This window comes from Tamandua tetradactyla, chromosome 6 (assembly GCF_023851605.1).
Source record: "Tamandua tetradactyla isolate mTamTet1 chromosome 6, mTamTet1.pri, whole genome shotgun sequence".
Classification (NCBI taxonomy): Eukaryota; Metazoa; Chordata; class Mammalia; order Pilosa; family Myrmecophagidae; genus Tamandua; species Tamandua tetradactyla.
The window spans coordinates 40376305-40403712 of NC_135332.1; the positions used below are offsets into that span (position 1 = coordinate 40376305).

At 35.4% G+C, this 27408-nt stretch overlaps 1 protein-coding gene across 2 annotated transcripts in view; it reads left to right on the forward strand.

The window, feature by feature from the left end:
• The window catches only part of GDPD1 (glycerophosphodiester phosphodiesterase domain containing 1), a 61757-nt gene that overhangs the window by 32758 nt on the left and 1591 nt on the right, over positions 1-27408 (forward strand). For both annotated transcript variants that reach the window (XR_013177665.1, XM_077164971.1), the window contains exons 5-9: positions 5109-5227; positions 5714-5803; positions 19876-20009; positions 22516-22575; positions 27161-27212. Coding sequence is in view for 1 of the 2 variants with exons in the window: in XM_077164971.1 (XP_077021086.1) it covers positions 5109-5227; positions 5714-5803; positions 19876-20009; positions 22516-22575; positions 27161-27212 (455 nt within the window). In the remaining variant the exon portion in view is untranslated. The remainder of the gene's footprint in view (positions 1-5108; positions 5228-5713; positions 5804-19875; positions 20010-22515; positions 22576-27160; positions 27213-27408) is intronic.

Consider the following 27408-nt stretch of genomic DNA (forward strand, 5'->3'; position numbering starts at 1 on the left):
TGATGTACTGTTCTGCTGTTTATATGTATGCTTTGTACAGGTGCTATTAAGGGCCTTGCATCAGGAATTATGAGCAGTTGAATTATTTTTTCATGGGATTATGTAAAGCATGTAACTAAGTATTCTTTGGTATGTAGCTATTGTAGCTTTACAATGGAATTTTTGAGTGGGGAAAATTCCCTTTAAATTATCATGGATTCTCACTTGAAAATGAGGGTTGAGGATTTTCCAAGCATACAGTAATGGTGTTTTTTATTCAATACAACAAATGAGTAGTGAATTTGATTTAACCTGTATATGACAGCCTAACACTTTAATTAAATAATATTGGAAAGGTTTTTAAATTCATTTGAAAGTCTGATGGTTTTTACAAAAAAAAAATTAAAAGCAACTAAAGGAATCAGATATCCAGAAATAAACTTAACCAAGGATGTAAAGGACCTGTACACAGAAAACTACAAAATATTGCTAAAGGAAATCAAATAAGAACTGAACAAATGGACATTCTGTGTTCATGGATTGGAAGGCTAAATGTTAAGATGTCAATTTTGTTCAAACAAACAGATTCAATGGATGAAATGTATGAAACTTGAGCACATTATGTTGAGTGAAATAAGCCAGACACAAAAGGACAAATATTGTATGATCTCACTAAAATGAACTAATTATACTATGTAAACTCATAGACAGAAAATCTAGAATATAGATTATCAGGAGATAGAATGAGGCTAGAGAATGGGGAGGGATTGCTTAAGATGTACACAATTTTTTTTTTTTAGATGTGTGCAATTTTTTGCTAGGTTGAATTTAAATGAGTGGAAATGGATAAAAATGATGGTAGCACATTATTGTGAGTATAATTAACTATGCTGAACTATGTGTGAATGTGGTTGATAGGGAAAGTTTAGAGTCATATATGTCACCAGAAGGAAAGCCAGAGCTTAAAACATGGGAGTGTATATCTTAGTAAATTTTGTGGTGGACAATGACTGTGATTGACAATACAACTATAAAAAATTTTCCACCATGAACTAAAACAAATATATGAAACTGTTACAAGAAGTTAATAATAGGCTGGTATATGGGGGGAAAATGTGCTTATTGCAAGCTATGGACTATAGTTAACAGTAATACCTTAATATTCTTTTGTCAGCATTAACAAATGTACCACTCTGATGCTAAGGATCGATGATGGGGATGGATAGGGGACATTGGATGTTTTGGCTTTTCTTTTTTCTTTTTTTTTCCTGGAGTAATAAAAATGTTCGAAAATCGATTGTGGTAATGAATGCAAACTGTGTGACGATACTGTGATTAATTATTGCTTGGACTAGGATTAGTCAGGCCTACAGATGTATAACCCCTGGACTTTTTTAGTTATGAAAATGAATAAATTAATATTTTTTGTTTTAACTATCTTGAGATAGGTTTCTATCGTTATAGGTTGAAAGAGTTTAGACTAATCATAGACTATAGAGTTGAACAATAAAAATTATGTTTGTAGTGGCTAGCTTTACTTTCATCTCCCAGCACCCTTCCTTCCCTCGGAAAACTGTATTTCTCTTATTCTACATTGTTCTGAGAAGGTTGCAAATCACAGTGCCACTCCCCTTCACCCTCAAGAGTAGGCAAATGATGAGAACATGTCCCAAGTTGGGCCAATCAGTGTCTTTCCCTGAGACTTTTCTTTTGAAGCTCATAAGAAGGTCTGTCTCTGTGGTCACAGTGTAGGAAGTATGCCAGTAATTGGTCTCTCTCTGTCTCCATTTCTTGGTTCTGCTTTCCTCTTTGGCTACTTTATTCTCAGGCATGTTATATCCACATGGAGATGAACCTCTGGTAAGGCATCAAGTGTGCATGATCAATTCAGCTGAGAATTTCAGGAGACCAGGCCTTCTTTCCTAGTGTCTATATTGTTGTGTCCAAAGTGTCTCTGACTGGTCATGTACTTACTTTGCGGCCAGGGAAGCAGAACCAGATAATTGACAGCTCCATCAGAGTGACCTAAAGCCCCATCACCATTATAGGGAGTAGTGAGAGGGCAATAGGAATAGAACATAGCACACACAAAACAGTAACAGATTTTTCCTTCCATACATATGCTGCTTTTCAAATGGCCCCTTATAATTATTTAATTTTCTGACATGGATTTAATTTACTTTTTTTTGGTATATATTTTTTTTTAACTTTTTTTGTTATGTATTATAACATATATTCAAAGCAAAAGAAGAAAAAAGCAATAATTTGGGGGGCACTCTTCTATAAGTAGTTACAGGACAGATTCCAGAGTTTATCATGGGCTACCATACCATCCTCTCAGATTTTTCTTTCTAGCTGCTCCAGAATATAGGACTAGAAGGAATAAATATTTTTTTTATCATCACAATCAACTTCTTTTTTTGTAATAGACAACATCTATACAAAAGCAATAAATTTCAAAGCACAGCACCACAATTAATTGTAGAACAGATTTCAAAGTTTAGTATGGGTTACAATTCCACAATTTTAAGTTTTTCCTTCTAGCTGCTCTAAGATACTGGGGAATAAAGCAAATATCAAGTTAATGATTCAGCAATCATATTCATTTGTTATACCCTACCTTCTCTGTATAACTTCACCATCACCTTTGATATTTCTATCTCACTCTTCAGGGGTATTTGGGCTATGGCCATTCTAACTTTTTCATGTTGGAAGGGGCTCTCAATTCTATGGAGTAAGGAGATGGAACTAGTGGATGTTCTGAAGAGGCTGGCCTCTCTTTCAAGGCTGATCTGGTCCAGGGACCCATCTAGAGGTTGTAGGTTTTTGGAAAGTTACCTTAGTGCATGGAACCTTTGTAGAATCTTATATATTGCCCTAGGTGTTCTTTAGGATTGGCTGGAATGGTTTTGGTTAGGGTTTGGCAAGTTATGATAGGTAGCAATGTCTAACTGAAGCTTGTGTAAGAGTGACCTCCAGAATAGCCTATTGACTGTATCTGAACTTTCTCAGCCAGAAATAAAGTATCAGTGATACTTTATTAATTACACTTCTTTTCCCACTTTTGGTCAGGATGGAATTGTTGATCCCATAGTGCCAGGGCTGGACTCATCCCTGGGAGTCATCTCCCATGCTGCCAGAAATTCTTTCACCCCTAGATGTCATGTCCCATGTGGGGGGGGAGAGCAAATGGTTTCACTTAAAGAATTGGGCTTAGAGAGAGGGAGGCCATATCTGAGCAAAAAAAGAGGTCTTCCAGAAGTAACTCTTAGGCATACCTATAGGTAAGCTGAGCTTCTCTGCTACCTACATAAGCTTCACAAGAGTAATCCTCAAGATCTATGGCTTGTCCTATTGATTTTGGTGCCCCTAATGTTTGACATAGTTAGTATCAGGGCATTCCCTGATGGTAAAGCTTAATAGTTCCATATTTTTTCTCCTATCCCTCAAGGGACCTTGCCCAATACTTTTTTTTATTATTATTATTAATTTAAAAAATTAGAAGAAACAAACATTCCCAACACATACATTCAGCAATTCACAATATCATCACATAGTTGCATATTCATCATCATGATCATTTCCCAGAACATTAGCATCAATTCAGAAAAGAAATAAAAAGACAACAGAAAAATATAACAAACAAACAAAAAGATTTTACAGGCCATACCCCTTACTGATCCCTTTCATTGATCACTAGCATTTCAAACTAAATCTATTTTAACATGTATTCCCCCGCCCAATACCTTTTGATTATCTACTTACTATATACTAGGATGTATCCAGGCATTATATTAAACTATACAGGATTAAATTAAGATAGTGAGGACTTAAGGCCCTTATTCTTATTCTGGGCTCCCTGTGTTTCAGTTGTTCAAATGAGCTATCCAGCCAGATTGACTTAGATTATGTGCTACAGAAAATTTAGGTTCCAGAAAAAATAAACCTTTCTTCCTTTGGTCTCAAAGAGTAGATGCAGTTCTGAAATATAGACACTGTCTTCCTTACTCCTGTGTTCTGAATTACCTTAATCCTGACCTGATCAGCTTCGTTCTTATCTCTAAATACCAGGTTATAGATATATAAAACAGTCTCTCAAAATCCAGAAATATAATTACCACTCCAAACTAAATGTGTCTGCTTTAAGAGCTTACAATCTAGACCCCTTTTTTGGTATATATCTTTGTTTTGATTTGCCATATTAAGGATGGAATAAAGGATTTTTCACCATTTAGTTACTCACAGATTAGTGGAATTGAAGTTTTGGATGGAAGGAGAAATTTTACAATATTTTATATAGTATTAAGGTTTGTAACTATATAAATGATTAGAGGCAAAAGGGACTAGAAAATGAGTGAAGAAAATATCCCTCAGGAAATATAAAGAATGATTTAAATGCCCTAATGTTCCCACAACTCTTAATTTTCTTTCAATAACTGCTTTGACGTAATTCCCTCACACTTTACTGAATTAGCATGTGCTTCCCTTGCCTGAACACATATTCTCAATCGCTGATAAATTTAATGATGATAAAATAGCATTTAAAACATCTCAGTATGTGATAGTAGGGGAATGGTTAAATTAAAATAATTAAATTATAGCCACGATACTCAAATATTTTAAAGCCTATTAAAATCACAATTATAGAATAAGATTGGAGGATTATGTCAATGTCAATATTATGATTGTGATATTGTACTATAGTTTTTCAAGAGCTACTGTTGGGGAAACTATAAAGAGTGCGTGGGATCTCTGTATTCTTACAACTGCATGTGACTCTGTAGTAACCTCAAAATAAAAGTTTCATTAAAATTTAAAGAAAACTATAAATATGGTATCAGCATGAAAATATTTATTTTTCTAATGTAAGAAGATCAGATTAAAATTTTTGGGCATGCTATATTACAATTATATTAAAATATGCATAGGTAAAAAGAGTAGAGGAAATACAGTAAATGGTTAATAGTGGTTATGTTGAGGTTAAGGAATTTGGGATGATTTTTCTTTTCTTCTTTATACTTTTATCATTTTGGAAATGTCCAGCAATAAATATATACTATACCTTTTCTACTCATTAAAAAAGCAAAAGTTATCTTTTAAAAATACATTTTAAAATCTTGCTTTCTCAGCATGCCAATGTGAAGGAAAAGATAACCGAATTCCCTTACTGAAGGAAGTTTTTGAGGCCTTTCCTAATACTCCCATTAACATCGATATCAAAGTCAACAACAGTGTGCTGATTAAGAAGGTACTTGAGGCATTGCCTTCTCTGGGTGTATTGCATCTGCTTTCACAAATTAAATAAAAGACTAGAGTAGGTGCATAGATTGGTAATATTCAAGGAAATGTGATACTCTAGGGATACATATTGTTTTAAATAATGCTCTGGTAGAAGAGATCACTGTAGGAGAGCTGTCTTCAGAGTGAGTTGTCATGTTGCAGTCATGGATAAAAGTAAATTTCTGTGAAACAATATAATTTATATAATTAACTTCCTCTAGCTTACCTTTTCTTATTTGTAGTTAGTCAAATTCCTAAATAGCTGTAAAGATACATTGTATAATGGTAAAATGTAAATAATTTCTTATATTTTAAAGAATAATCTGATTTAGGTCCTAACAAAATTTTATGCTATTCATGGCAGACTGTCAATTGTAATCCATTTTTTAAGTGAAGTAATATAAATGGATTAACAAATAGACACATGTATAAAATTTTTAATTTTCACCTGTAGGTTTCAGAGTTGGTGAAGCATTACAAACGAGAACACATAACAGTGTGGGGTAATGCCAGTTATGAAATTGTAGAAAAGTGCTACAAAGAGGTAAGCTTCAAAAAAAAACAAAGAATGATTTCTCTTTGTTGTTGTTATTGTGTATCTATAAATGATAGGTTAATTAAAGTAATTTTTAAAATTATCTTATTTGATAGCCTTGATACAAAGACAGATGGTCCCAGGTGAAAGCAATTAGCCAGAAGTCTAATTGAGATAATGAATCTATGGATCTGAACCTTGCTTTTTTTTTTTTCAGTTTGTACCTTGCATTTTAAGTTCATCCTAATTGGTGTGGTTCACAGAATTATTATTTTCACACACTAATATTTATTAACCTACCAACTTTACCAACATTTTATTATGTACATTATAAAACAAGATGATTCCTAATTTTAAGTGTCTATTCCTTGTTAAATAATTAAATATATTGTTTAACTTTGAATTAAGGAAGAGTCCCCCAACTCTAAAATCCAAGCTTCTTTCTACCATACCTAAAAAGACTTAATCAAATTAAGCCAGGATCTTAATTAACAGATAGTATATAAAAGCAAGGTCATTCCACCCACTTGAAAACTTTCTGGTTAAGAAAATGTGTCTATAAAAATTAAGTTTGACCTATTTTGAAATGGTGCCAAAGCTCCGTATTTTAGCAATATGATCAGCTAAGAGAATTTGAAATTTAAAATGTTTAAAAAAATTTTAAGTACTGAAGACTCTCTTTTCAAAATTCAAGTGATAATGCAGAAGAAACATGACAGAAGTAGCAATTCTCAAAACAAAGAACTCTTGGTAAGGCCTGCCTCCCTAGAAAAGAAGGCAAAAACATATCCAAGATCAGATCTATTACAGTTCAAAGTATGATTGAAACCCTTATTAAGGCAAGGAAATTTTATTCATGTGCAGCAAGTGCTGTGATATCCCAAAGTAGCTTGCAAAAAAAGGAGAGAGCAGAACAATCACTCGAATGAGTGACTTCATAACTTAGGACTAAGACTTTTCCAAAAGTGGTCAGTGTCTGGTGGTAAATTTAGATGTCATTAAAACAGAAATAATGTAATGGAGGCCTCTTGTCCTACTGATCTTTTTGCATCAACTAAAATTTTCAAATAAAAAAAGTGACAGTACCAAATGCTGGGAAAGGTATGCCTAGAAACTGGATTTCTCATTCTTTGCAGGTGGGGATGTAAAATAGTATAGTCACTCTCTTAGTTTGTCCGTTTCTTACAAAATTAAACATGCGCTTACCAGATGAGTCAGCAACCTCACCCTTGGCCATTTATCCCAGAGAAATGAAACTTAGGCACACAAAAATCTGCATGATCATAGCCATTTTATTTATAACAGCAAATGTTGGAAACAGCCCAGATGTCCTTTAGTAGGTAAATGATTTAGCAAACTGATACATCCATACGTTGGAATACAACTCAGTAATAAGGAGGAATGAACATGCAGGAGGTCCTCAGGGCATTATGCTTAGTGAAAAAAAAAATCACCCTCCAAAGGTTACATGCTTGATAAGTATGTATAGTATAATTCCATTTATATAACATTCTTGAACATAACATTCTCAAACCTATAGCCCTGCAGAGCAGATTAGTGGCTGCTAGGGGACTGAGGTTATGGGTGGGGTGAAGAGTGGGTATGAATGCGAAGAGTTAGCACTAGGGACTTCTCTTGTGGTGATGAATAGTTCTGTATCTTGATTATGGTGGCAGTTACATGATACTATACATGGGATAAAATTTCATGGAATATACACACATACAAACACACATGCACAAATGAATGTGGTTTAAAACGCATAAAACTGAATAAGGACTATAGTTTAATTATAACATAATGTACCAATGTCAATTCCTGATTTTAATACTGTTCTATAGTTACAACAGATGTCACTGTTTGGGGAAGCTGAGTGAAGGGTATTCTACTATTTTTGCAATTTCCTGTGAGTCTATATTTTTTCAAAATAAAAAATTCACTTTTGATCCAGAATCACACAACTTTTCCCTTGATTCACATATTTCTCCAGAAGGCTCTGGCTTTCTCTCATTTTAGAATTTAAAAACTCTAAAGTTTTCAGGAGTAATTTTCCTACATCACAGTAAGGTTGTCTCAGTAATATTCAGCATTGGTGTTATCACCATACTGTGTAGTTAAATTATGCATTTTTACAATTCTTGGAGTATTGTTTGTAGGAATTTTACATTAGCTTTTTAAATCTCAGGTGCTAGATATTAAAAATATAAAAATAAAACGAAGGGGACACACAGCAGTGATGGAAAAACATGTGGCTCTTATTCTTACTTAATGACTTTATTTCTTCCTACTTAGTACAATGTTTCTTAAACTTGGCTATACATTGGAATTATAAAAACAGTTTTTAAAAATACTAATGCCTGGGTCCCATCCCAGATACTCTGATTTACTAGATAAAGGTTGTGGCCAGTTATTAAATATTTGCCAGCATATCACTCCTGCTCCTGCTCCTGCTGTCACCATCCCCAGTCCCCCACCCCAGCTTTGCATAGCTCTCCAGTAGTACCAATTACTGTTTTTAGTGCTCTGGTTCCAAAACTGTCTAAGTTTTGAACGTCAGTCCCTATCTCTATTTTTCCCACAAGTTCTGTTATTCTTAGTGTGTGATTTTGTGGAACACAAGGTTTTTCAGGGACTTGAATATTGTGTTACATTTGAAACACCCTTATATAAATAAGCAGAAAATATTACAAAATAGCATGTGAACATAAGGTGTGAAATAAATCCTCAAACTTATTTACTGTGTTCTTTAAAATAAAGAAGTAGGTAATTTAGAGTTAAACATCTAAAATAAATTGCTTTTCTGTATGATTTTTTGATATATTATTTTTGCAGAGAAAATTCAATTTTAGCATAATTATTTGTTTTAAAAACAAATATAAGGGGCAGGCAACAGTAATTCAGTGGCAGAGTTCTTGTGGGTTTGTTTCCCGCTGCCTGCCCATGTAAAAAAAAAAAAAAAAAGCAATACCAACAAATATAGGAAACTTGTATTCTAGAGATTTTGAGATTTTGAACACATTTTCCAATAGAAACCTAAAATGGTAGTTAGATTCTTGGACTGGCCTACAAAATCCTAACTATATTTAATTCATAGCATAGCTGAACAATGACACATTTGCAACAGTATTGAGATTAGATAGAAAGATTTTTAAAAAAGGAATGACATTACTGAATATTTCATACTTTCATCTCTTTATCTTCTTCCATTAAATTCTGGTATGTTTAATCTATAGTAAAAAGCACTATAACTAAGGGACAAGTGATGTTGCAAAAACCGAACATGTCTTCACAATTCATCTAGACTAACAAAGTTGTGTGTGTGTGTGTGTGTGTGTGTGTGTGTTTTAAATGACAGTAATACTGGTAGTGATTTATATCCTGATACATAAGTAGTGGGTAAATGAATAGGGGTAGCCCTTCTGGAAAATAATTTCATAGTACATACCTAGATCCTTTAAAAAGTACTAATTTAAAAATGTTTTGCATGAGGAAGAATGAATGAATGTCATTACTGTAGGGTGCTGAAATAGATGGTAATTAATATTTTAAAACTTTAACTTATGTGTGAGACTAAAGCAAAAAATGTTTACTTGGTACAAAATCTATATTTTGACTAGTGCATTTCCTAATATAATATATGTGGACAGCTTAATTGAACACCATAAGTACATGGAAACTTGAGTAGGTCATGAGTTTTGTAGGTTTGTCCAGAGTGATGCCTCAATAAATCCCAAAAGGATTTGAACAGCGAATAAAAAAGTATTTGTAAAGTCCCCTTGGGGAAATGGTGAGAAAGGGGGAAAATTCAACTTCCCCAAGTTGAATTCTTGATATTCTCACAAGCAGTGAGGACAACCAAAGCAATAGACTGAGCTCCCAGTCTTGGGGTTTGTTCATATGAAACTTAACCCAACAAAGGATAGGTTAAGCCTACTTAAAATTAGGCCTAAGAATCACCCCCAAGAGAACCTCTTTTGTTGCTCAGATGTGGCCTCTCTCTCTCAGCCAACATGACAAACTCATTGCCCTCCCCCTTTCTACGTGGGACATGATTCCCAGGGGTGTGGACCTTCCTGGCAACGTGGCTCAGAAATCCTAGAATAAGCTGGGACTCAGCACCAAGGGATTGAGAAAACCTTCTCGACCAAAAAGGGGAAGAGAGAAATGAGGCACAATAAAGTGTCATTGGCTGAGAGATTTCAAACAGAGTTGAGAGGTTATCCTAGAGGTTATTCTTATGCATTAAATAGATATCACCTTTTTATTTTAAGGTGTAACAGAGAGGCTGGAGGGAACTGCCTGAAATGTAGAGCTGTGTTCCAGTGGCCATGTTTCTTGAAGATGATTGTATAATGATGTAATTTTCACAATGTGACTGTGTGATTGTAAAAACCTTGTGTCTGATGTTTCTTTTATCTACCTTATTAACAGATGAGTAAAACATATAGATTAAAAGTAAATAAATAATAGGGGGAACAAATGTCAAAACAAATTTAGTAGATTGAAATGCTAGTGATCAATGAAAGGGAGGGGTAAGGGGTATGGTATATATGAATTCTTTTCTGTTTTCTTTTTATTTCTTTCTCTGAATTGATGCACATGTTCTAAGAAATGATCATGATAATGAATATACAACTATGTGATAAAAAAAGAATGTTTTTATGTTGTTTTATCAATAAAAATATTTTTAAAAAAAGAGCCTGTAAAAAGCCCATGCTCTTTAACCCAGCAATTCGATGTCTAGATATTTATTTTTACCTCATCAGTTACTACAATCTTTGTCTGTTTGAAGGTGCTACAGATCAAGCCCAGAGTATTTTATCTAAGTCCTGATGTTTCCATGTTTGTATTCTGGGAAGTGAATTTCCTGAGCCAGCTAAAGCTCTCCCTAAAGAAAGGCCTGTCAGTGTAGTTGTCTGTAGGGCCATTGTTCCACCCAGATTATTTAATTATTTAACGTAAAACCCATGAAACCATTGGACTTGATGACAGAGATATGAGACCACAGCTCAAGTAGAAGTAACAGAGCAAATAATATGGCAAATGCTGCAGGTTTTGTTGAATTCTAAATTGAAGCTGTGTACTTATAGATATAATAACCCACAATTCTCAGAATTGTGCCCATAGCTATAGTTGAATTCACTAGTTGGCTTTGAATCTTAAAGGTCCAGTTCTAAAAGTCTAATGAAAGCAACAGGTGTAGTTGTCAGAGTTACTTGTAGTTTAAGAATCCTGAAACAGTCCCATCAAAGGTTCTCTGGTTGCCTCTCCATGAAGGGGAAACCTCTACTGGTTGTACTGGTCCCTTGGGGAACCACGAAGGATAAGCTCATGGATGTGACTCCACAGGAGAAACGGCACCATTCAGCTGGTGGAGAACAGTGCCTGGACTGCTCCTTTTGCCTCATAGTGAAAGTGAATCCAGCAGTCTTTTTCTTTCTTTCTTTCTTTTTTTATTTTTATTAATTAAAAAAAATCTTTTTAAATACTGAAAAACACCAAATGCACGCAAACATTCATAACTTTTGATCATTCCGTTCTACATATATAATCAGTAATTCACAATATCATCACATAGTTGCATATTCATCATCATGATCATTTCTTGGAACATTTGCATCTATTCAGAAAAAGAAATAAAAAGAAAACAGAAAAAAAAGTCATACATACCATACCCCCCACCCCTCTCCCTCACCGATCACCAGCATTTCACTTTAAATTTATTTTAACATTTGTTCCCCCTATTACTCATCTTTATTCCATATGCTTTACTCATCTGTTGATAGGGTAGATAAAAGGAGCATCAGACACAAGGTTTTCACAATCACAGTCACATTGTGACAGCTGTATCATTATTCAATCCTCCTCAAGAAACATGGCTACTGGAACACAGCTCTACATTTTCAGGCAGTTCCCTCCAGCCTCTCCATTACATCTTGAATAACAAGATGATATCTACTTGATGCATAAGAATAACCTCCAGGATAACCTCTCGACTCTGTTTGGAATCTCTCAGCCATTGACACTTTGTCTCATTTCCCTCTTCCCCCTTTTGGTGGAGAAGGTTTTCTCAATCCCCTGATACTGAGTCTCAGCTCATTCTAGGGTTTTTCTCAATCCCTTGATGCTGAGTCTCAGCTCATTCCAGGATTTCTGTCCCCTGTTGCCAGAAGGTCCACACCCCTGGGAGTCATGTCCCACATAGACAGGGGGAGGGTGGTGAGTTTGCTTGTGTTGGCTGGAGAGTGAGGCCACATCTGAGCAACAAAAGGGGTTCTCTTGGGGGTGACTCTTAGGCCTAATTTTAAGTAGGCTTGACCTATCCTTTGTGGGGTTAAGTTTCATATGAACAAACCCCAAGATTGGGGGCTCAGGCTATAGCTTTGATTGTCCACACTGCTTGTGAGAATATCAAGAATTCAACTTGGGTAAGTTGAATTTTCCCCCTTTCTCATCATTTCCCAAAGGGGACTTTGCAAATACTTTTTAAATCACTTTTCAAGTCACTCTGGGATTCATCGGGACATCACTCTGCACAAACCAACAAAATCTCATGTCCTACTCAAGGTTCCATGTACTTATGGTGTTCAATTAAGCTATCTACATAAGTTATATTAGGAAATGAACCAGTCAAAATATAAATTTTGTACCAAATAAATATTTTTTGATTTACTCTCACACATAAGTTAAAATTTTAAAATATTAATTACCGTCTATTTCAGCACCCTACAGTAATGACATTCGTTCATTCTTCCTCATGCAAAAACATTTTTTTAAATTTGTACATTTAGTCACTATCATTATACACTCTAGGCATTCCTAGATTATACCATCTCAGTCTTTATCGTCTATCTTTCTTTCTGATTTCATTTGTTCCCCCAGCCCTCCTCCCTCTATCGTTCACACATTCAGCTTCATTCAGTATTTTAACATAATTGTATTACAGTTAGGTAGTATTGTGCTGTCCATTTCTGAGTTTTTACATTCAGTCCTGTTGCACAATCTGTATCCCTTCAGCTCCAATTACCCAATATCTTACCCTATTTCTATCTCCTGATAATCTCTGTTACCAACGACATATTCCAAATTTATTCACTAATGTCAGTTCATATCAGTGAGACCATACAGTATTTGTCCTTTTGTTTTTGGCTAATCTCACTCAGCATAATGTCCTTAAGGTCCATCCATGTTGTGACATACTTCATACTTTATTCTGTCTTACGGCTGTATAATATTCTATGTATATACCACAGTTTGTTTAGCCACTTGTCTGTTGATGGACATTTTGGCTGTTTCCATCACTTCGCAATTGTAAATAATGCTGTTATAAACATTGGTGTGCAAATGTCTGTTTGTGTCTTTGCCCTCATGTCCACTGAATAGATACCTAGCAATGGTATTGCCGGGTCATATGGCAATTCTATATTTAGCTTTTTGAGGAACTGCCAAACTGCCTCCACACCACAGTATTTGTACCATTTGACATTCCCCCCAACAGCAGATAAGTGTGCCTCTTCACATCCTGTCCAGCACTTGTCATTTTCTGTTTTATTGATAATGGCCATTCTGGTGGGTGTGAGATGATATCTCATTGTGGTTTTGATTTGCATTTCTCTAATAGCCAGGGAAGTTGAGCATCTCTTCATGTGCCTTTTGGCCATTTGTATTTCCTCTTCTGAGAAGTGTCTGCTCAAGTCTTTTGCCCATGTTGTAATTGGTTTGGCTATATTTTTGTTGTTGAGTTGAACAATCTCTTTATAAATTCTGGGTACTAGACCTTTATCTGATATATCGTTTCCAAACATTGTTTCCCATTGTGTAGGCTGTCTTTTTATTTTCTTGATGAAGTTCTTTGATCCACAAAAGTGTTTAATTTTGAAGAGTTCCCATTTATTTATTTATTTCCCTTAATGCTCTTGCTTTGGGTGTAAGGTCCAGGAAACTGCCTCCTAGTATAAGATTTATAAGATATTTCCCTATATTTTCTTCTAACTGTTTTATGGTCTTAGATTTCATGTTTAGGTCTTTGATCCATTTTGAGTTAACTTTTGTATAAGGTGTGAGATATGGGTCCTCTTTCATTCTCGTGCATATGGATATCCAATTCTCTAGGCACCATTTATACCAGTTATTGAAGAGATTGTTCTGTCCCAGGTGAATTGGCTTGACTGCCTTATCAAAGATCAATTGTCCATAGATGAGAGGGTCTATATCTGAACACTCTATTCTATTCCATTGGTCAGTATGTCTATCTTTGTGCCAGTATCATGCTGTTTTGACCACTATAGCTTCATAATATGCCTTAAAGTCAGGTAGTGTGAGACCTCCGACTTTTTTTCTTTCTTTCTTTCTCGGGATACTTTTAGCTATTCAGGGCACCTAGCCCCTCCAGATAAATTTGGTTATTGGTTTTTCTGTATCTGAAAAGTAAGTTTTTGGGATTTTAATTGGTATTGCATTGAATCTGTAAATCAATTTAGGTAGAATTGACAACTTCACTATATTTAGTCTTCCAATCCATGAACACAATATGCCCTTCCATCTATTTAGGTTGTCTTTGATTTCTTTTAACAATTTCTTGTAGTTTTCTTTGTATAGGTCTTTCGTCTCTTTAGTTAAGTTTACTCCTAAATATTTTATTCTTTTGGTTGCAATTGTAAATGGAATTCTTTTCATGATTTCCCCCTCAGATTGTTCATTACTAGTGTATAGAAACACTACAGATTTTTGAGTGTTGATCTTGTAACCTGTCACTTTGCTGTACTCGTTTATTAGCTCTAGTAGTTTTGCTGTGTTTTTTTTCAGAGTTTTTGACATTTTATATCATATCATCTACAAACAGTGAGAGTTTACTTCTTCCTTTCCAATTTTGATGGCTTGTATTTCTTTTTCTTGTCTAATTGCTCTGGCTAGAACTTCCAACACAATGTTGAATAACAGTGGTGATAGTGGACATCCTTGTCTTGTTCCTGATCTTAGGGGGAAAGTTTTCAGTTTTTCCCCATTGAGGATGATATTAGCTGTGGGTTTTTCATATATTCCCTTTATCATTTTGAGGAAGTTCCCTTCTGTTCCTATCCTTTGAAGTGTTTTCGACAGGAAAGGATGTTGAATTTTGTCAAATGCCTTTTCTGCATCAATTGAGATGATCATGTGGTTTTTCTGCTTTGGTTTGTTGATATGGTGTATTACATTAATTGATTTTCTTATGTTGAACCATCCTTGCATACCTGGGGTGAATCCTACTTGGTCATGATATATAATTCTTTTAATGTGTTGCTGGATTCAATTTGGTAGCATTTTGTTGAGGACTTTTGCATCTCTGTTCATTAGCGGGATTGGTCTGTAGTTTTTTGTTTTTTTTTTTGGTAATATCTTTGTCTGGCTTTGGTATGAGGGTGATGTTGGCTTCGTAGAATGAGTTAGGTAGCTTTCCCTCCTCTTCAATTTTTTTGAAGAGTTTGAGCAGGATTGGTACTAATTCTTTCTGGAATGTTTGGGAGAATTCACATGTAAAGCCATCTGGTCCTGGGCTTTTCTTTTTGGGGAGCTTTTTAATGACTGATTCAATTTCTTTACTTGTGATTGGTTTGTTGAGGTCATCTATTTGATCTTGAGTCAAAGTTGGTTGTTCATGTCTTTCTAGGAAGTTGTCCATTTCATCTACATTCTTGTATTTATTGGCATAAAGTTGTTCATAGTATCCTGTTGTTACCTCCTTTATTTCTGTGGGGTCAGTGGTTATGTCTCCTCTTCCATTTCTGATCTTATTTATTTGTACCCTCTCTCTTCTTCTTTTTGTCAATCTTGCTAAGGGCCCATCAATCTTATTGATTTTCTCATAGAACCAACTTCTGATTTTGTTGATTTTCTCTATTGTTTTCATGTTCTCAATTTCATTTATTTCTGCTCTAATCTTTGTTATTTCTTTCCTTTTGCTTGCTTTGGGGTTAGTTTGCTGTTCTTTCTCCAGTTCTTCCAAGTGAACAGTTAATTCCTGTATTTTTGCCCTTTCTTCTTTTTTGATATAGGCATTTAGGGCAATAAATTTCCCTCTTAGCACTGCCTTTGCTGCATCCCATAAGTTTTGATATGTTGTGTTTTCATTTTCATTATCCTTGAGATATTTACTGATTACTCTTGTAATTTCTTCCTTGACCCACTGGTTGTTTAAGAGTGTGTTGTTGAGCCTCCACATATTTGTGAATTTTCTGGCACTCTGCCTATTATTGATTTCCAACTTCATTCCTTTATGATCTGAGAAAATGTTTTGTATGATTTCAATCTTTTTAAATGTACTGAGGCTTACTTTGTGACCCAGCATGTGGTCTATACTTGAGAATGATCCATGAGCACTTGAGAAAAAGGTGTATTCTGCTGTTGTTGGGTGTAAAGTTCTATAAATGTCTGTTAAGTCTAGCTAATTTATAATATTATTCAAATTCTCTGTTCCTTTATTGATCCTCTGTCTAAATGTTCTGTCCATTGTTGAGAGTGTGGAATTGAAGTCTCCAACTATTATGGTAGATGTGTCTATTTCTCTTTTCAGTGTTTTCAATGTTTGGCTCATGTATCTTGGAGCATTCTGCTTTGGTGCATAAATATTTATGATTATTATGTCTTCTTGTTGAATTGTTCCTTTTATTAATACATAGTATCCTTCTTTGTCTCTTTTGACTGTTTTACATTTGAAGTCTAATTTGTTGGATATTATTATAGCTACTCCTGTTCTTTTCTGATTGTTATTTGCATGAAATATCTTTTCCCAACCTTGCACTTTCAAGCTATGTTTATCCTTGAGTCTAAGATGTGTTTCCTGTAGACAGCATATAGATGGGTCCTGTTTTTGAATCTATCCTGCCAGTCTATGTCTTTTGATTGGAGAGTTTAATCCATTAACATTTAGTGTTATTACTTTACACGTAGTACTTTCTTTTACCATTTTGCCTTTTGGATTTTATATATCATATCTAATTTTTCTTCTATTTACCTTTACTGATAATCTTCATTTCTACAGTCTTCTCCACACCTCTCTCTCCTGTGTTTTCATTTCTGCCTCTAGTGCTCCCTTTAGTATTTCTTGCAGAGCTGGTCTCTTGGTCACAAATTCTCTCAGTGATTTTTTTGTCTGAAAATGTTTTAATTTCTCCCTCATTTTTGAAGGACAGTTTTGCTGGATATAGAATTCTTGATTGGCAGTTTTTCTCTTTTTGTAATTTAAATATATCATCCCACTGTCTTCTCGCCTCCATGGTTTCTTCTGGGAAATCTACGCATAGTCTTACTGGGCTTTCCTTGTATATGATGGATTGTTTTTCTCTTGCTGCTTTCAAGATTCTCTCTTTTTCTTTGATCTCTGACATTCTGATTAGTAAGTGTCTTAGAGTATGTCTATTTGGATCTATTCTCTTTGGGGTATGCTGCACTTCTTGGATCTGTAATTTTAAGTCTCATAGGAGTTGGGAAATTTTCAGTGATAATTTCCTCCATTAGTTTTTCTCCTCCTTTACTCTTCTCTTCTCCTTCTGGGACACCCACAACATGTATATTTGGGTGCTCCATATTATCATTTAGTTCCCTGAGTCCCTCCTTATATTTTTCCATTTTTTTCCCTATATTTTCTTTTGCTTGTCGGATTTCAGATGTTCCATCCTCCGTTCACTAATCCTATCTTCTGCCTCTTGAAATCTACCATTGTAGGTTTCCATTGTTTTTTTCATCTCTTCTACTGTGCCTTTCATTCCCATATATTTGTGATTTGTTTTTTCAGACTTTCAATTTCTTCTTTTTGTTCATTCCTTGCCTTCTTTATATCCTCCCTTGATTCATTGATTTGATTTTTGATGAGGTTTTCCATGTCTGTTTGTACATTCTGAATCAATTGTTTCAACTCCTGTATCTCATTTGAATGTTGGTTTGTTCATTTGACTGGGCCATATCTTCAATTTTCCTAGTGTGACTTGTTATTTTTTGCTGGCATCTAGGCATTTAATTACCTTAATTAGTTTATTCTGGAGATTGTTTTCACTTCTTTTACCTAGAGTTTTCTTGCTTGATGAATTTGTTCTCTGTCTGTTCTTTGACATTAATTTCAGATTTTTCTGGACTACTAGCTTAGGCTTTGTTTAACAAGGAGAAAATTTCAGTTCTTGTCTTTTTGTTTCTTGCCCTGGCTTCATGGTGCCTTTCCCCCCCTCTCCTTAGGAGGGTCTACTTAGGTATTATAGACCCGGATTTTCCCAGACCAAACTGGCTTCCTGTCAGGAAGAAAGAGTCACCTGCATCAGTTTTTCTTGAGGGTGAGACCCAGTGGGTTGAAAGACTTTCCTGTGAAGTCTCTGAGCTCTGTTTTTCTTATCCTGTCCAGTATGTGGTGCTTGGTCTACCTGCAGGTCCCAGCAGCATAAGATGATGCGGTACCTTTAACTTTGGCAGACTCTCCGTGCTGGGGGCATGGTGGAGATGAGGAGAGGTTGTAGGCTGGGTTGTTGTTGTTGTTTTTTTTTCACATGGGCAGGCACCAGGAATCAAACCCAGGTCCTCTGGCATCACAGGCAAGCATTCCTTGTAGACTGGTTTTAATGGCTTCAAATTACCAAACCCTGGGGTCTGAATTCCTTGAGGGAAGAATTCCACCTGAGTTGGGCCTCACCCCTCCCTTTTGGGAAGGCTCAGGCTCCAGAGAAGCTCTCAAACAAGCTTATTTCTGCCTATGCCTGGGGCAGTTGCAGCCTGAGAAGCCCTGCCCTGTATCCAAGGGCAGCCAAGCCTCTGTAGAAGCACAGCCATAAAAACCTCTGTTTCTTTTCTTTTTTTTTTTTCTTTTTCCCGTCAGCCCTGCCCCATTAGCGCTGGGGCAAAAATCAGCGACCTCCACTTTGACCAGGTTCACCTGAGCTGGGGGCCTATTTTTATTTTTTTATTTTTTATTTTATTTTATTTTTTTGGGGGGGGCCTATTTTTAGTAGTCAGAATTTGTGAATTAATTCCACACTTGAAGCTTAGTTGCGCTCAGCCCCTGCTGCTGGTAAAGTCTCTTTCCTTTCCCCTCTGGGAAGCAGCCTGTGGGGGAGGGGCGCCAGCCACTGTGGCTTGGGGAACTCACAGTTCTGCGGGGGCTCACAGCCAGTCCAGCTGGTCCAGACTGGGGTACACTGTGTGTCCGGTCACTGATGTGGCCCCAGGAGCTGTTCTGTACTGTTCCTGATTATTTAGCAGGTGTTCTGGAGGATGAATTAAATCCCACACCTTGCTAAGCCGCCATCTTGGCTCCTCCCCCAGCAGTCTTTTTCACTTGTTGAACCTGGTGGCACATGCAATGCAACTTTCTACTTTTTAAATTATAATTGTATAGAATTACAGTTAAATTATAGTTTTGGCAGGTGTTCATGACCTACTCTCTGAAACTAACCCTCATTTGTAAAATTCTGTATTTGGAAAAAAATGTATTCCACAGTAAAAGGTAAATAGCACTTATTCCCTTAATCCTAGTTCTAGCGGCTATTGGCTGTCTAGCAGCATGATAGGAAGGCAATGTGGTAAGTCAATAAATAATTTCTTCTTAATACACTATAACTGTGGAAGTACAATAATAGCAGAGAGAAGGGAATTGATAAACTTTAGTAACATGAATCATGCTATGGGGTTCCAAGATCCTGACTTACTTGTAAAGACTAGCCATTTCTAAGTGTATGTTTGTAAATGGCTATTCATAATTCGGGGGTACTTATAACAGGTGTTAGAATATAGTCTTGGACCAAAGGAGGAGGAGGAGCTATAACAGAAAAGATAGGATTTAACAAATGAGTATGCCTGCTGAACCATTATATTGGTATTTCTTTCAGTCTCCAGTATCTTAGAGCAGCTAGAAGGAAAAACCTAAAACTGTGGGACTATAACCCTTACCAAACTCTCTACTCTATAACTACTTGCTATAATGTACTTTGAAATGTATTGCTTTTTTGTATATATGTTATATTTCACAATGAAAAAATATATAGTCTTGGGGAATTTCGAGGATTGCGAAATAATCCTCTTTATTTGAGGGTTTGTAAAGTAACAATATTTTTTGTGTTTTATAGAATTCAGATATTCCTATACTCTTCAGTCTACAACGTGTTCTGCTCATTCTTGGCCTGTTCTTCACTGGCCTCTTGCCTTTTGTGCCCATTCGAGAACAGTTTTTTGAAATTCCAATGCCTTCTATCATATTGAAGTAAGTGTTACTGTTTTCCTTAATTACAGAAGAACTAAGATAAATACTCATTAATGTCAGTATCAATGATAAAGACTAGGTTTCTATAGTTATTTCCATATTCTATTAGTTGACCTATACTAATAATATTTTTTTGATAAAATTGAGACATTTTCTAAAATGAATAGTAAAAGATTATAAAAACTTAATGTGGACCCATTGCAAATAACAATGACTTTCTCTGCCTTTATACTCATAACTCAGGTAAAAAGAATTGAGCTTAATTGTAGAAACATGATTATTTTATTCTGACACGAGCTAGCAATTCCCTTTAACTTCTCCTACTTTCTACTTCATCAACAAGTATACCTAGTCAAAAATTTCATTGAATTCCAAAATTACCACTAATGTCAATACATTTAGGAAGAAAAACAACCACCACCACCTCTACATCAAAAAACCCTTTGGAAATGAAGAGAGAAAACGGTAGTTACTTTATATAAGATACTTCTATATTTATATAATTTCTCTATTAGGTAGAAAGCCTTGCTTTTTCACTCACTAATTTATTACAAAGATAAAAATATGTAAAACATTTAGCTTTGCCTGGAAAATAGTAAGCATTCAATAAATGGATGCTTATATTGTTAACATCTTTATTATCATCATTTTTAAAGAAAGATAGATTCATCTCAAAATTCTGCATATTTAGAATATGATTTCTAGCCCTGGATTCATAATAATAACTGAGTCATGCCAAAGAAATTTGGATCTTCTGGAGAGCTCATTTAATGTCATGAACTGCATTAAAGTACTTTTCATCCCCCAAACACAACTTTAAAAAAACAAGCTGAACATTAGTACAATAGTTATTTAAAAATATTGGTAAAGGGCGGGCCGCGGTGGCTCAGCGGGCAAAGTGCTTGCCTGCTATGCCGGAGGACCTCGGTTCGATTCCCGGCCCCAGCCCATGTAACGAAAAACGGAGAAACAAAATACAATAAAACAAGAAAATGTTTAAAAGATGTTTCCCTTTCTTCCTCTCTTCCTTCCTTCTATCCTTCCTTCCTTCTAAAAAAAAAAAAAAAAAAATATTGGTAAAAAAAGCAATTTCGTCAGTACCCTTGTGCTTAGCTTCTACATTTCATGCCTGTTATCGAATTTGAATTTCTTAGTGATGAGCATGTTTTACTTTACCCATCCCAATTATATTTATTAGCAGTCTCTGTAGCCATTTCTCATACAAAACAACAAAAACATCTTTCTTGTTACAGAGTAACTTTTTCATCCATTAGATTAAAAATGATTCCGTATAATTTATTCCTAAAATACTTAGCTTTCCTCTGGCCTGGAATGGACTATTATGCTTTCTAGATTATTTCCATGTAAACAGCAGCAAATATTATTGAAATACAGAAATATGAACAAACTCCAAAGATTTAATCTTTCCTCTAAAAACACGATTATGGAGTAAGACAGGTAGAATAATGTTTGTGTGTGTGTGTTCTGGGGGGGTGTTTAATATTTCCATGGAAGACAGGGGATACTTCCTGTAACAACATATTAATATGTTGTTTGAAAAAGTAATTAATACTGAAATACCAAATTCCTGAAAGTAAAACCAGGGGTTTCTATTGGGCCCGGAATGAGAAGCTGTTTCTTCACAGAGCTTCTAATAAAAACTGAATTCAGGGATAAAGGAAAAAATGAATTTTTAGAATAATGTTGCCTCTCAGAATTATCTTAAGAGTGTAGACAGGAGGAGTTAGAAAGGAAACAAGAAATGAAGATCTGGGAAAAATGAAATTACCATGTGCTGAAAAAGTCTCAGAGATCTTCAAAGTAGAAATCAGAGATTTCCTATGGGAATAGCCCAAAGTAAATAACAAGGGTAGTTGTACTACTCTAGACTTCAAAAAGATTTGAAAAAAGAACTTAGCACAGACTGGAAAACCTAAAAATCAAGCAGGCTCTTTCAGTAGAATAGATCATTTAAAAAGACAGGGCCCATGTCTTCAAACTGAAATGGAAAGAAACAACATGCTTTATATTAACCTCATATTTAACACCTCAAATATCCTTTTTTGGGGGTATGGCAGGTACATGGGCTGGGAATTGAACCTGGGTCTCTCATGGTTGGTGCTCATTCTACCACTGAACCACATGCACCCTCAAATGTCTTTTAAACCATAGTAGAATTTAGTGTGTTTAAACCTACTATTCTAAGTTATAGCAGACAAAGCAGAAGAAAAGTTTTACGAAAAAGAAAGGCCTGTCTGAGACATGAGACACACAGGATCTCTGGAAAGATATTTTTATTCTTTTTACCTTTCAATAGTAATAGCAAAAAGTTAACTTGAGATCAGTGGAAAGAGAGAACACAACTGTGTTTTATTTTAACTTTTTTGTCCTTTGACAAATATTTTTGAGTACATAGTAAATGCAAGATACATTTTCATATTTAAATTTGTTCTTCATTATTTACATATTTTCCTTTGTTTCTAATTCCAATTTTATTTTGCCTCAGACTAAAAGAACCATGCACCATGTCAAGAAGTCAAAAGTTTCTCATCTGGCTTTCTGATATGTAAGATTTTTAGTTTCTTGATGTAGAATTTATTGCTTTAGCTATATTTATTAAATACTATACTTTTAATTTAGTGCAATCTTTTCACATGTAATTTGTAACAAGGACCTATTGAGCACCTGCTATGCAAATGAATATGTATGAATAATTTAGAATTTGCTTAATTATTTATCACAAAACCTTAGGCATAATCTTTAGATAATCTCTTCAGCTTCATAGGTGCACTGAGCCCCCACCCACCCCAATTTAAATGATTTAATTGCAGTTATCTAGCTTGTAAATCAGAGCTGGGATAAGAAACCACTCCCTCCTGTTTATTTGCTGTTTCTGCTAGTCCACAATCAAAAATGTGATGGAAAGAAATATGCATAAAGCAATGCAGTATATATAAAACTGCATATTACTTAATGGTACACTTCTCAAAAGAACCTTATTCCTAAGATATATTGAGTTTATTTTTAGATAAAACCCACAAAGTGAAATTGTGTTGTATTTTGCTTTAAAATGGAGCCTAACTATTAAAAATGTTAACAGTCCTAAATCAAGACCTTTTTTTTAAAACTTAGTTCCTATTTCAGAGTCTTTGAAAACTAGTTTTATCTTTTTCTCTATACCATTGTGTTTATTCCTTTTTTCCCCTTTATTCCTGATTTAATTTCTAGTATTCAAGGACACCTTTTAATTGGGTGTCAGATGCACATGCTTTCTAATTACTGTTACTAATTCTAGTGGAGGTAACCAGAATAGAGAAAATATATATTTATCTTTCCAGTACAGTTAGTTCCTATCTTGCTCAAGTGATTTATATTCTAAAGTTCACTTATAAGTCAGTTGTTTAAAACTAAAAAATGCTTTTTTCTTCCTATGTGTAAGATAGTATGATTAACGGACATTAGTTTCTAAGGTAACTCTCAAAAGACTATTTAATCCATGATGTAACTGAACTATGATGTTATAGAACTTGATCAGAGTTTGCAGCCTTATTTTTAATCTTATTTTACTTTTCATAAAGAGGAATTTATTAAGTTGCAAGTTTACAGTTCTAAGGCTGTGAAAATGTTGAAATTAAGGCAAAGATATAAAAATGTCCAAATTAAGACATCCAGGTAAAGATACCTTGGTTGAAGGCCATTGATATTCAGGACTTCTCTCTGAGCTAGAAAGGTACCTGGTGACGTCTGCTAGCTTTCTCTCCAGGCTATTTCAGTGGCTTCCCTGGGGCTATATCAATTTTGTTGACTCTGTCAATTCTGGTGTCTCTAAAGCTTTTTCCAAAATGGTTCCCTCTTTTTTATTTTTTTAATATATTTTCATTGAAAAATCTTCACACACATATATTCCATCTATGGTGTGCAATCTGTGGCTCACAGTATCATTACATAGTTGTGTATTCATCACCATGCTCATTTTTTACTACATTTGTATCACTCCAGAAAAAGAAAAAGAAAAAAAACCTCATACATACCATACCCCTTATCCCTCCCTCTCACTGACCATTAGTATTTCCATCTACCCAATTTATTTTACCCTTTGTCCCCCTATTATTTATTTATTTATATCCGTATTTTTTTACTTGTCTGTCCATACACTGGATAAAAGGAGTATCAAACACAAGGTTTCACAATCACCCAGTCACATTGTCAATGATATCTTTATACAGTTGTTTTCAAGAATCAAGGCTACTGGCACACAGCTCAACAGTTTCAGGTGCTTCCCTCCAGCCACTCCAATACACTATAAACTAAAAAGGGATATCTATATACTGTGTAAGATAACCTCAGGATAACCTCCCAACTGTTTGAAATCTCTGATCCACTGAGACTTTATTTTGTCTCATTTCTCTTTTCCCACTTTTGGTCAAGAAGTCTTTCTCAATCCCTTGATACTGGGTCCTAGCTCATCCCAGGATTCCTGTCCCACATTGCCAGGGAGATTTACACACCTGGAAGTCATGTCCCACCATAGGAGGGAGAGCAGTGTGTTCACCCTTCAAGTTGGCTTAGAGAGAGGCCACATCTGAGCAACAAAAGGGGTTCTCTGGGGGTGACTGTTAGGCTTAATTTTAAGTAGGCTTAACCTATTCTTTGCAAGAATAAGTCTCATAAGGGCAAACCCCAAGATTGAGGGCTCAGCCTATTGATTTGGTAGTCCCTACTGCTTGCGGGAATATCAGAAATTCTCCAAATGGGAAGTTGAGTATTTCCTCCTTTCCGCAGTTCCCCAGGGGGACTTTGCAAATATTTCTTTATTCATTGTCCAAATTACTCTGAGATATATTGCGGCACCACATTAACCTGGACAAAACAACAAAAGCTCACATCCTATTCAAGATTCCATATACTTATGATGTTCAACTAAACTAACCACACAAGTTAAATTAGGAAATGTATTACCTAAAATATAAATTTGCACCAAATAAATATCTCCCCTCTTAGTCTCACAAAGAGATTGAAGTTTTAAAATATGGACGATATCATGCTGTACCCTGTATTCTGATATACCTTAGTCCTATCCAGATCGGCTTCATTCATATCTCTACTCTAAGTCTGAACACTTTTTCCACTTTTTAAACAATTCCTGTATGGGGTACTGCCAACGTTCATAGCTTCAGAGATCCAACTCTGAGTCTCAGGTGTCACATGAATCCTCAAAAGTTTCTGGGAACGACCAGGTTATAAAGGAACAGCTTAGTATCTCAGAATTTAGAAATAACAATTACAACTCCTCATTATATGTGACTGCTATAAGAGCTTACAATCTAGGACCCTTTGCAATAGGCCCCAACCTGAAAACCCATGCTCTTGACTTCACTGAGGTGTTTTTTTGGCATAGGCAGGCACTGGGAATCAAAACTGGGTCTCCAATTCCAAACAAAGTCGAGAGGTTATCCTGGAGGTTATTCTTATGCATTAAGTAGATGTCACCTTGTTGTTCAAGATGTAGTGGAGAGGCTGGAGGGAACTGCCTGAAAATGTAGAGCTGTGTTCCAGTAGCCATGTTTCTTGATGATGATTGAACAATTATATAACTTTCACAATGAGACTCTGTGAATGTGAAAACCTTATGTCTGATGCTCCTTTTAGCTACTATATCAACAAAAGAGTAGAACATATGGAATAAAAATAAATAATAGGGAGAACAAATGTTAAAATAAATTTAGTTTGAAATGCTAGTGGTAAATGAAAGCGAGGGGTAAGGGGTATGGTATGTACAATCTTTTTTTCTCTATTATCATTTTATTTCTTTTTCTGTTGTCTTTTTATTTCTTTTTCTAAATCGATGCAAATGTTCTAAGAAATGATGAATATGCAACTATGTGATGATATTAAGAATTACTGATTGTATATGTAGAATGGAATGATATCTTAATGTTTTGTTTGTTAATTTTTTTTTAATTAATAAAAAAAGTTAAAAAAAAAACTGGGTCTCCAGTATGACAGGCGAGAATCTGCCACTGAGCCACCGTGGCCACCCAGTTCACTGAGTTTTTATATTATAGTTAGTCCATATGTTTGAGGCATGATTATATTTGTTTTTTGTTCCTGATATTTCATTCAACATGCAGTTGTTAAGGTTCATGCATGCCTCACAACTTCATTTCTTCTTGCAGCTGCTCGGTAGTCCATTGTATATATACACCATAGCTCCCACTTCCATTCCTCAGTTGTTGTACCCTTAGGCCACCTCTATCCATTGTGGATCTGAAACACTGCCGCTATAAACACCAGTGTGCAAATGTCCATTCATGTCCCCACAGTCAGTTCCTCCAGGTATATACTGACCAACAGGGTTTCAGGATCATATGGCAACTCCACCCCTAACCTCCTGTGGAACCACCACACTGCCCTCCAAGGGGGCTGCACCTCTCAGTCCCTACTGACGGTGAATAGGTACATCCCTTTCTCCACATTTTCTCTACACTTGTTTCTCTCTGTTCATTTTTAAACAGTTTTATTCACCTATCATACAGTCCAACCTAAGTGTATAGACATGCCTTCACCACCATGATCTATATGAAGATATTTCCTTTTCTTCCACAAAGAATCCATACTCCTTCCCTATGACCCCACACATACACTGCCTGTTGACATTTAGTTTTGGCATAATGCCTTTTTTTACACTCAGTGGAAGGATATTACAATGTTACTGTTGACTATAGAACCTAGCTTGCATTTATTGTACTTTTTCCCCTATACCATCTTTTTTCGACACCTGCAGCCTTATTTTAACTTGGAAAATTAGGAAAATATTACTTCCCCGCTGTTCCTGACTCTTACTATGGTTCCAATAGGGAAAGTGAGAAAGCCTCTTGTCCCTTGAGCTGCTACAATAAGAATGGGTCTCCTGAGGATCTAGTGACCTCAAGGAATACAAAGGAAATTCTGGTTGGCCACCAGCAGCCAGCAGTGAAAAGAGATCCAAAAGTTAAGACATGAAAATGCATCCATGGCAGCCATTTTTACTTGACATCATTGCATATATTACTGAAAGTATTAGAATTTGATTTTAAGTAGGAGTTACTAAACTCTGAATTGCCAGCTAGGACTAAGGTGTACCTAAATCTGTTTTGCTTTTCTTTGCTTAGACTACTAATGAGGAAAGCTCTGTTTGACCACCTCACTGCTCGAGGTATACAGGTAAGTTTCTGGAATGATGCATTTTGGAAAGAGCATGGTTTACCAGTTTAAGACAAGTGTGAAGATAAGGAACTTTTCAATGATTTAATCTGCTTACTGACTCTGATGATGCTGCCCTACTGACTTACAAATAAAGACCTTGAGCTCTGCTTTACAGGTAATAATAAAGCATTGCCATTTTTATATGTCATAATAG